Source organism: Neolamprologus brichardi, chromosome 8, assembly GCF_056152115.1.
Source record: "Neolamprologus brichardi isolate AB-2024 chromosome 8, ASM5615211v1, whole genome shotgun sequence".
In the NCBI taxonomy this organism is placed as follows: domain Eukaryota; kingdom Metazoa; phylum Chordata; class Actinopteri; order Cichliformes; family Cichlidae; genus Neolamprologus; species Neolamprologus brichardi.
In genome coordinates this window covers 8,850,401-8,861,554 of record NC_142111.1, presented here as the reverse complement: position 1 = coordinate 8,861,554, position 11,154 = coordinate 8,850,401, and the positions used below count along the sequence as shown (strand labels likewise).

At 38.7% G+C, this 11,154-nt stretch overlaps 1 protein-coding gene across 3 annotated transcripts in view; it reads right to left on the bottom strand.

Moving 5' to 3' along the window:
• The window catches only part of itga3b (integrin, alpha 3b), a 31,643-nt gene that overhangs the window by 2,459 nt on the left and 18,030 nt on the right, over window positions 1-11,154 (bottom strand). The window contains exons 5-25 of one of the 3 annotated variants that reach the window (XM_035912135.2): window positions 10,965-11,057; window positions 10,616-10,835; window positions 10,044-10,237; window positions 9,625-9,713; window positions 9,408-9,541; window positions 8,600-8,686; window positions 8,436-8,503; window positions 8,133-8,275; window positions 7,815-7,961; window positions 7,586-7,686; window positions 7,033-7,201; window positions 6,778-6,852; window positions 6,604-6,683; window positions 6,339-6,416; window positions 5,823-5,937; window positions 5,374-5,550; window positions 1,602-1,736; window positions 1,218-1,331; window positions 703-801; window positions 500-625; window positions 270-422 (exon numbers count right to left, since the gene is read on the bottom strand). In XM_035912135.2, coding sequence (XP_035768028.1) covers window positions 312-422; window positions 500-625; window positions 703-801; window positions 1,218-1,331; window positions 1,602-1,736; window positions 5,374-5,550; window positions 5,823-5,937; window positions 6,339-6,416; window positions 6,604-6,683; window positions 6,778-6,852; window positions 7,033-7,201; window positions 7,586-7,686; window positions 7,815-7,961; window positions 8,133-8,275; window positions 8,436-8,503; window positions 8,600-8,686; window positions 9,408-9,541; window positions 9,625-9,713; window positions 10,044-10,237; window positions 10,616-10,835; window positions 10,965-11,057 — 2,555 coding nt within the window. In that variant the 3' untranslated portion in view covers window positions 270-311. The remainder of the gene's footprint in view (window positions 1-269; window positions 423-499; window positions 626-702; window positions 802-1,217; window positions 1,332-1,601; window positions 1,737-5,373; window positions 5,551-5,822; window positions 5,938-6,338; window positions 6,417-6,603; window positions 6,684-6,777; window positions 6,853-7,032; window positions 7,202-7,585; window positions 7,687-7,814; window positions 7,962-8,132; window positions 8,276-8,435; window positions 8,504-8,599; window positions 8,687-9,407; window positions 9,542-9,624; window positions 9,714-10,043; window positions 10,238-10,615; window positions 10,836-10,964; window positions 11,058-11,154) is intronic. The other 2 variants (XM_006800992.3, XM_087845380.1) reach the window with 2 other exon arrangements.

The following is an 11,154-nucleotide window of genomic DNA, read 5'->3' as shown; positions in this document are numbered from 1 at the left end:
TTCCATCTCTCTTAATAACATTATTATTTTTATTATTATAACATCAAAGCAAAAGCAGCGCAAGGAAAGCCAGGCAGTGTATATATGTATATGTGAATCCTCCCCAAGATGGAAAAGAAGCAGTGAAAAAAAGTTAGCCATACAGAGATCAACAGTGCAGTGTTAGCCTGCAAGGAAAGCAGTCGAAGTGGTTAGTTGAATCACATCCCAAACTCGGTGCTGTCACTGACAGCATCTACAGAAAAATCCTTTCAAAGGGGTGTTTTTACCCAAAAGCCCCAATGGTGTATGCTGTTGGGAGACATGGGGCCTCAGTAGTCCTCAGTTAGCCTCTCTGTCTCAGAGGGCTGGATCTTCATCTCAGCCTTCTGGGCCTTGGCCTCATACATCTCCCTCCTGCTGGCTCTCTGGAAGAAGCCACACTGGAGGAAGGCGCATGAATTCTGGGGTTAGACTAAGGTGTCAAAACAGAGGTTAAAGCTCAATAAAACAATCTCACCTTCCATAGTATAAGAATGATGATTCCTAGCAGTACAATTCCTGCTACAGCTGCAGAGATGATGATCCACAGGGGAAGCTCATAGGGCGTCTCCACCCTTTCCTCTGGTTCTATTTGTACTTTGAACTACAAGAAAAGTGAAGAATGTAATATATTATCATATCATAAGCATCATTTTCATTCCTGCCATCATCATCACATACCAAGGCCGTCTGACTCTTCATCTTGATGTTTGATTGATCATTAATAAGCTTCAGTGTGGCTTGGCCTTTAACTTCAACTACAAATGCATCAGAATAGTCCTGTAGGCACACACAGACACAACATCAGAACATTTTCCCAAATGTCAGGGCATAAACAGTAAAATAGGATTGCTATTTCAATTTGCACTTATTTATATTTGGTCATATAGCTCTTTTCTAGAATAAACTCCTTTCACATGTGTACAAGGAAAGCATGCAGTGGGTAGGAAGCACCTCCCTGCCCTTCTATTTGCACACATGGAAATCCTGAGGCACGGACATGCCAGAGACAGACAGCAGATATCACAGTGATCAAGTGAGACACAGCATGAATAGAAGACAACGTGTTAAAGTGTGAAGAAGCTTACACAGCACCTTGCCAAGTGAGTTTTTGGCCTACCAGATCTAACAGCACACTTGATATATAATTAAAAAATTACCATGAATCTACAATATATATTAGCTGGGGAGCTCACCTCTAACATTGTACTATTCCACAACCGGGATCGGACATAAATCGTGGCTGAATTCGAAACATTGAGCAGCGGGCAGGTAAACGTCACACACTTTGCTGTCCCCTTGGAGCAATCCTTTAACAGGCCATAAGAAAGAAACTATTAGAGAGTGAACAGATACTGACAGTTAAGACTAGATTTAAAAAGAAAAATCCTACTATCTACAATGGATGACTCAATTTGTATATTAAATGTTAATCCTACTGACGTTGGTATTTGCCACAGTGTGAGGTTGTCAGTCCACTTATTTTGAAAGATATTAAATTCTGTACACAAGACTCCTCACATACAAATGTCACACATATACGCATGATTATGTTAAGGGAATATAAAGCTAGGACTTACCAACAGGTAACTCTTTTTGGGAGTAGAAGACAGTGTGACTGCTGCCTGTGGCTCAATAATATTTGAATGGGTCACGTCATTCTCACCTTCAACTCTAATCTGTCGCTTAGTACGCTTAGGTCTTCTCTCTGACAACTGCAAGATGGGAGAAAAAAAAGAAGAAAGAAAAGGGAAGAAAAAAAAGAGGAAACAGAGGAGACAGAGACATTACATCAGAGGGTTAATTACTGGTTTGATAAAGACATTACTACATTTTTCTCAGAATAGCATTGTCATTTCAGCTGTCTATATATAGGCTGCATGCACTATGGCTTTCTATTTTGGGGCTTTGTGAGGTCTGTGTGTGGCGACAGATGTTTTTTTCCAAAATGTATTTCTGAACAGTGGTTTGGCATTAAGACCATTTTCACACCACTTTTCTAAAATTGACATTTATTCACACTGTGCTGACTTGAGTTCATGCTGACATCGGCTTGAGCAACACACGTAACAAGTCGATGACCCACCTAGCTTAATGAATTCATGCTAATGAATTTCTCAAAGGTTGATATTTGAGAAATTGTATTTAGAGGTAAGGTTCATGGGTTTAAAATATATCTCACAGTTTATGGTTCAGTACCTAATGTTTGTTTAAAAAAGTAATGATAAGCCTTGGCTGTACTTTCTGTTTAGTGCTAATGAGTAAAAGCTAGCATGCTAATGTGCTAAATAAAGATGGTAACTGAATTAAACATACGCACTTTGGCTTATTTGGATGCTGATGGAATTTAGCTCAGAGTATATGTCATATATTTAACTTTAAACTGCTGTTTAATTCTCTGCGTCTTTTGACACTGTCAAAGAGACTATGGAGTCCTCCTTGTTTAAATACCGCAGTCGTTGGTCAAACTATTCTTGACACTGTCACTTCTGTTCTAAACTGAAACCTAAACAATGGCTGAATGAAAACGTTCGCAGTGTCAGATGAGACCACAGGAAAACAGCACATCAATAGCAAAAGGTAAAGTACAACTGTTTTTTGATATTCTTAAGGAAAACTTCACGTTGTTAACAAAGACCTGTAAAAGCTGAAAAAAACCAAGCAGATAATATTTTTAACAACTGTCACAGACGCTTAGTGAAATTAACTCTTTGATTAAAATCCCTCAACTTACTTAACTCATGACATGTTTCAACGAGGTACACCGTGGCATGTGGAGTTCCCCAAGGTTCAATTCTGGGGCCAGGCTTGTTTTTTACCTTTACAATTTACCCCTAGGATCCATTTTTAAAAGACATGGCAGTTCTTTACACTTTTATATTGATGATCATCAAATTTACCTACCCTAAAAAGGTCTTTAAAAAACACAGAGTGTGTCCGGTAACATCATCCCAACGCATGGCAGTCTAACGAGTAGCTCTCTCTCATAACTAATTTGTTCACCCCGTGAAGTGTCAAACTCAAATTCTCAGTTATAACTATTGCTCTCCGGCTCACTTGGTTATTCAATATCCAATGAGTTGGCAAGCACAATCATTGAAATATTTAGGAGTTGTTATTCCCAAGGATTTAACTAAACTATTTGAGGAGAATTTTGGTTCCCTACAAAGGAGAATAGTGGGTGATATTAGACGATGGAACATGATCCCCTTTCTTTCTCTACACTCACGAATTGAATCTATCAAAATGAATATTTTGCCAAGATTATTATATTTATTCCAAACACTACCAATACCTATTGATTCAAGCCGTTTCAATGAATGGGATAAAATAATATCGCGGTTTATATGGGGGGGGGGGGGGGGGGAGCGGAGCGGCCGAGGGTTTGTTTTAAAACAGGAGGATGGGGGTTGCCGTCACTAAAAAATTATTTCCGGGCTGCTCAGCTGAAGACTGTGGTCAATTGGTGTGATACAAGCTACCAAGCACATTGGAAGACTATTGAGGAGAGCATGTTTTCCTCTCCAATACAAGCTGTCTTGATGGATTCGAACATTCGAGAAGGTATTGACAAGGTTTGCAACCCCTGGGTGTCGTGTACACTTAATATATGGAGAAAAGTCGTGAAAGAATTTAAACTGGAACAGGATTTGGCTTTAAATGGTATGCATATGACTCTGACTTTGTCCCGAATAAATTGGACTCACGTTTTAAAAGTTGGTCTGCTAAAGGGTTATCTACATTCGATAGTTTGATTAAGGATGGGAACTTTATTAGTTTTGACACACTGAAACAGAAATACAATCTAGAAAAACAGGATTTTTATCGATACCTGCAAATAAGACATTACATAAAGACAACAATCGGTGTGATGTCAAACACTAATGTGGAACTGGTAACTTTGTTTAGACAGGCGTACAGTGGGGATGTCGATACAAGACTCATTTCTTTTTTGTATAATTTTCTTATAAATAAGCTTCCCCACTCAACTGATTATATGAAGATGTTATGGGAAAAGGAGGGAGGGATGTGTATTTCAAGGGATGAATGGACTCAGATGCGGGAACGGCAATGGAGGAGTACTTCCTCCAACAGCTGGAGGGAATTTGGATGGAAGTCTATGATAAGGTTTTTTATTACTCCGTGTCAAAAGGCTCATTATGATGGGAATCCTCCTGTGTGTTGGAGAAACTGTGGACACCAACGAGCACATCACACCCATATTATGTGGGACTGTCCTGTGCTACGGACTCACTGGAAGGACATTCATGGTACATTACAAGGCATTTTTGACTGTACACTCCCTTTGGACATGAAGACAATCGTTTTTGGTTGTATACCGCAGAACTGGTCTAAAAATGATACATGTCTGTTAAGAGCTTTACTTGTTGCAAGTAAGAAAAGTATAACTTTTCGCTAGAGATAGGGAAATTTCGCTAGAGATTTATAGGATGGAGGAGGTAACAGCTCATGTCAATGACAGGGTGGGTTGGTTCCACTTGTGTTGGGATAAGTGGGTTCTATATGCCAATACCCATAAACCGAATCTTCTTTTCAAAGCTTGAAACCACCAACCTAGCTAACTGGTCACTCCTGACTGTTTTTTCTTTTTTTCTTTTTTCTTTCTTTCTTTTTTTTTCCTTTTCTCTTTTTTCTTTCTCTTTCGTTTTGCTTTGTTTTTCCCTTGTAAATTATGTTGATTAATGCCTGTAATCACCTTCATGAATTAATATTTTAGAAATAAAGAATTAAAAAAAACCAAAAAACACAGAGTGTTTCAGGGACATCAAACCCCTGATGGCTCTACATTTTTAAATATTCAATGACAGTAAAACTGAGGTTGTGATACTTAAACCCAGTGATGCTGGCATTGCCTCAAAATTGGGCTCTGTGGAACCTTATATTACGCCCACTGTAATCAACTTTGGAGTTCAAGTGAACTGTGATTTTAAACTGGATAAACATATATCCATAAATATACAGCTTTATCCATCGTCAGATCACTTAGTGATTTTGAGAGTTATAGAAGTGTTTATTTGTATGTAAAACGTATATATTTTAATTATGTTCTTACTGTGTGAAATTAATATTTTGGGTCAGTTTTTTAATGTGTTTTATAAATAAGGTTGCATCAGACTGAACTGGATTGAAGGTACAGCTAGCCTCTCTGTATGGCTTCACAGAGAGGCTAGCACAGATGTTGACTCGTTTTTATGTGACGCTCAAGTTTTTGAATGTCTTAAAAGTTTGATTTGTGTATTTTTTGTTGCTGTTAAGTTTTTGTTTTTGGTCTTACTCTGGGTCATCTTCACAGATATCACACGTTTCAAAAAGTGTTAAAAAGAACCTTACAGTTAGGTTAAGCATGTTGACCACATTTCCAGGAGGTTTACACTCCGTTTCAGAATCCCCCTGAACAACAATCTTCGTCAGGTACAGCAGCCACTTGCCGTTTGCTACCTCACAGGGCCACTCAAACTCCACAGCCAGGGTTGCTATGTCTTGCAGCGATTGTCCCATTGTGTTCATCTAGAGGTGGAAGCAGTCAGAAACATTAAAAATAGAAGTGAAATACATCAGATGGTATGAAATAACAACATGGTGACTGTAACTCCTAAACAGTATCCACCCCTGCTCACACTTAAACCACAAACCATGGCTGACACAACAATCCACAGCCGACGCAATATTAAACTTCTGAAGTGCTGGCTTCAAAGAAAGGGTGGGGATGATGGAAATGTGGGTGAGTAAAACACATAATAGATACAATGTACAATCTCTGAGTGGTGAAGATGACTCACAGTAAAGGTGAACTCCACCAGACTGCCCACGTCACTTGTGTTGACCATGGCTGACTCGCCCATCACTGTCCCACCAAACTTTACTGTTTCCACCTGTGTCTTTTCACTGGATAAGCTAAAAGACAGATATGTTTTACAAACTGTAAGGAGGGTAATATGATGCACTGACCATTTTATTTACCTACTCTTTATGTACAACAGGGGTTCTCAGATTTTTTGATGACCGAGTACCGATTTAGGAAGATGGTTGATGGAAGGAAGGAAAGAACCCTCCCCCAAAAAACCACATAAAAAAACCTAAAAGTCCTCTAGGGGCACGGGAGACATGCCTAACCTAACACATGTATAAGAAATATAGTAAATGCAATGCATATACTTCCCATGATGCCTGTGATTACTCTCAGTAATCAGGTGGTTTATGTGCTAAATACCTGAATTACTTTTCTACTATTTCTCACTGTTACTGAGAACCCTGAATGTACAGTATGTCATGAAACATTTGCGATTGGGACTTACAAGCTGAAGACTGGCTCAATGGTGTTTTCAATCAGCAAGGCCATAGGAACAGGCGTTAGGTCACTCTGCTCACTAAGACTGGAGAAATTACAACAGTGTGCATTATCTTAAAACAGCTTAAAAATTTAAACTTCATTAAAAAAATGCAAAAAGCAGAAAATGAACTTAATTATTATACACAACAGTATTATATTGACTTGTTTTCGCTGTTTAGTATTAAGCAGGAACAAAATACAATGTGCAACCAACATTATAAAGCCCTTACGTTGACAACAGCAGCTGACACTCAATCTTTCGTGTGTGTAGGGTGATTCCTGATGTCTCAAACTTGAGCAGGAAAGACACCTATTAATAAAGCAATGCAAGCACATGAGAACTGTTGCAAACCCAACTGTCCAGTAGAAAAATATAAAAATAATTGTCACCTGTTCAAACCTACCTTTTCGTTTTTGCTAATTGGGTTCCCCACCTCACAAATGACTGTATCAAGAAGAGTGCACTCAACTTTGTTATTCTAAACACAGAAGAAATAAACAGAATTAGTTTTAATTTTTAAGGAACTGACATGACCAGAGATGTGGCTAAACATGACCAAACCAAACCAATACAGTGTGCATCTTGTAAGAAGAGTAGCATTAAAAAAGAAAGGACATTTAAATAAAAATGGGCATCTTCTGCCCTCCAGTGGACCTACCAAAGAACTGACACTGGCATATTTCAGCACATCAGGGATAGTGACATTGAGCAGGACTCTGTGGGCGTCTTCAGCTAGCTTCCCTTCAGATTGATAGTTGGTAACGTTTACCGCGAGCCCTATTTTCTTTATGGAGCTGTTGAACTGGAGCACTTGAACTTTGCCCAGACTGTAGAGGGACAACATGTATTAGCTTTGTTATTTAATGATTATTTTGCTTAACTAACACATTCATGACATGACATAACAAAGAACAAAATGGCTAACGATGGCTAAAGTGCTAAAATGGACCTTTCCAATGGGAGTCCATAAGCAAGGGGGAACCCTCACAAGTTCACACATTTCACACTTCACTTTGTTTTCTATGTGCTAAGCTAATGGTAAGCTGGTACTGGTGGTAGCTTCATATGCATTATATATATACATGAGCACTGCAACAATCTTCTAACCTAACTGAGCAAGCTAACTAGTGTATTTTAACCTTTAAAAGTCAGCTTTGTGTCTATACATGAATGACTCAAAGGATGCTTGGTTGCTCACTATATAAATTTACCTGGGATAAGGCTTTTCTTCATTTTCTTCAACAAACTTTGCTGTTAGTTGCAGGTTACTGGTACATTTGTTGTCTGAGCCACACGCCTTTTGAAAGTGAATCTGCAGGAAATAGAATAAGCAACATCATATCAAATCTTACAAGGGGACACTGGACTGTACCATTTCTTTACCATCTCCAAGTTACTGAAAGGGAAACCTGTAAATGAAGTGCATGCAAGACTCCATACCTCAGTTCTTCGGCTGGATTTCTGCTCTGGGCTCAAAATTGGGAAGAAGTCGAGGTTCTGTGGGGATCGTCTGGCTCTAGGTATTGGTTCGTATAATGAGAAGTTCAGGAAAAAGACCACTGGTTCCAGTTTGTCCCTCACAGGTTCCTGTGAATTAATTAAAGAGTTTCTTTTTGCTTGTCTCAATAAGCACAGGACTATCAGGTAGCTGCAGTTTATTTGTTCTCTCCAGTCACTCAGCAAGATGATCATTTGCAAAAACACAAAATGCACGGCTCAGTCAATACAACATCTGCAATAGTTGCGTTGTGCACTTACGACTACAAACAGCTTGAGAGTTTCACACGCAGTTTTGGAAGCTGTCATGGTCAGGTTGCCAGTGTAAGTGTTGATGTCATTCTGAAAACGAACACGAGAGCTTCCTCTTCTCTCCCTGTCGGCCTCTACTATATACGTCACCACTTTACAGAGTGAAAACAAACAGAAAAGATTAAAGCAAGCTCATGCAGTAAATAAAGTTTTTTTTTCTTACAATACAAAGAATTTCCATGGTGATGCACTTGTTTGTAAGTTGGAAACGCTGTTCATTTGAAAAAGAAAATTGAACACGGAAAAACTTACTGACAGGTCTCTTGAAATTTGTATTTCCGGTGCTTAGAGTGAAAGACATGCACAGAGTAGCTGTAATGCTGTGAAGCACAAAGAGAAAGAGAAGAAGAACTGAGACCTGAAAAAACACTCAATAAGCCAGTTTCAGAACGACATAAATTTAGGAGACATCTCACCATGGTTTATCTCCAGAGCACATTTTATCGTCCACAATCTTAGGCTCGACAGTGAAGTCTTGGGTTAAGTGCACAACCGGTCGAGCTCTTATTTAAAAAACAAAACAGAACAAAACAAATAAATTAATCATTATGATAATAATAATAATAATAATAATAATAATAATAATAATAATAATAATAATAATAATAATAATATGAGAAATAACTCCATGAATACTGAAAAATAATAGATGTCATAAAAATAGTTTGTCGTAACTTATGAGACAAATGTCACTGTAGAAAATCGCTAAATATTATATATACAGTCACTGGCCACTTTGTTAGGTACATTTGTTCAACTTCTTGTTAATACAAATAATAGACAATCACATGGTAGTGATCAGCCCACAACCTTCCAGCAGAATAACTTACTATGACACTACGTCAGAAAGCTCAACAAAGACTTCGCTGCACTCAAATGATCCCGAGATCACAATAAAATTGCCCAAAGAGCACCTCTGTGTTGTGGTGGAACAGCTGTGATTGTTTTGATTTTGTTTGGGAATCAGTAAAGTGTGAAGTTTTTTTAGTAGAGGTTTCAGATTATTTCCTGATAAGCTAGTCTTTGAGTGGTAAACTACTCCATCTTTAAAAGAATTATAATTTTTTTTAATTACTTTAAATTACTGTAAATCCTGCACATTCAGGATTTACATCATGAATGTGCAGCCGATACATCAGCAGTGTGTGTTATGCTATGATGTCAATAAGGGGGTCCAACTAACATTGAAATATCTTGTTTAACTTTGTTTTTGATTGTGTCTACCTGAGGAGGGCGATGTGATCATCCAGAGAGCCAACTAAGATATCAGGGTAACTGTTATCATCCACGTCCATCCCTCCGCTGATGGAGTAGCCGAAGGTCCGGAATTTTTCACCAAACGTCCTACCCATAATGGTCTGCAGAGGGAGTCATTGACACAGGTTTTCAGAAGAGTACTTTGAATAAAGTTTTTAAATGACCACAGAATGTCAGACGTTACCTGACTAGGCTCCCTTGATATTCCCTTTTTGCTTCCCATCCATATGTAGACTATTCCTGTCTGGTGGAATGGCGCTCCAACAGCAAAGTCTGGAGACATTAGCATTACAGTTAAACAAGTGCTGGAAGCATGGCAAGAAAAGATGCTAGAAAAGAAAACTAGGCACTCTTTGTGTATAGGAAATATTTGTCCTCTAGGTGGCAGCAGAGAATGTTTTCAGGACTCATTTGAAACACGACAAGTTAAATACCTCTTGTTTGCAGCTGAAATGATTTGAAATTACAGAAATATTCCTTTAGCGTGCTTTATGCTCACACCACAGTTTACCTGTGGTCTGGTGCACCACTTTGATTTCACTTTTTTAAACTAGAATATTATCAGATGTAGGTCCAAAAGAGATGCTGGGTTCATGGTCACACCTTGGAATCCGTCTTGGTTGATGTCGCCAATGGCGGCCAGTGCAAGGCCAAAGGCAGAATCAGATGGGCCCTTCAAAACCATTGAGGCGGTCTTCTGGAAAAATCCATTCTCGTTCATGAAAATGTACACTGCTCCCCCCACTTCATTCTTACGGTCAAAGTAAAAGGGGGCACCCACAATCAGGTCATTCCAACTAGAATATGCAAGACAAAAATCCACATATGCATGTAAATACAAAAATACATACCATGGCTAAGTATAGCTAAACATTCAACACAAGTCACCAAAGCTATATTAACTGTATCTCAAAAGAATGAACTACCTAGAATCTTAATGACCAACTAGATTTCTAGATAGAGAAACACCTGATTTCTTCATAATTTCAAAGTGAATCCCTCATCCCTGCCACAGAAAGTCACTATTATCATCTGTGTTCAGACACACACTGCTTCACTGTTATGCACTATATGCATAAAAAGGCAAATCACAGCCAAATCTATGTGAAAAAAAAATCATTGTTCATTTCCCCACAGTTTTCCCCACAGTTACACTCTCCGGTATAGAAACGCACCTGTCATTGTTCAGATCTGTCACTGCCAGGCTGTTTCCAAAGTAGGAACCCACTTGTTCCCCGAGGATGATCTGCTCCAACAAAAGCTTTGGTTGAGTTTTATTTGAAAAAATCACAGCACCCTTAGACTCATATCTGGGAGCCCCCGTCACAACTGTCGAGTCATCATAGCTCAGCAGCTTCTTTCCTTCGAGAACTGAATAACCTGTGAATGAAAGTGCTTGAGAATCAGAGATGTTGTTTTTGACAATTGGATGCTTATCTGACGGTAGGGAGATTGAGTGTGAATCTCACTAAGGTTCCCAATGATTTGCCATTTGAAATGTTGTAAAGACACACCAACACTTACCTATATAACTATATGCTTTCTCTAGACTTTCAAAGTTTTTGTCAGCATAGTTCCAGGGGTTTTGTGGATCTATCCGTATCACATGAGCATCTCCTTTAAAACAAAGCAGAATCACACAACAATGTTAAAATCAACTTAATACACAATTCAAGAGTATCCAAGACATAACACAATCAAATCCAACAGACTT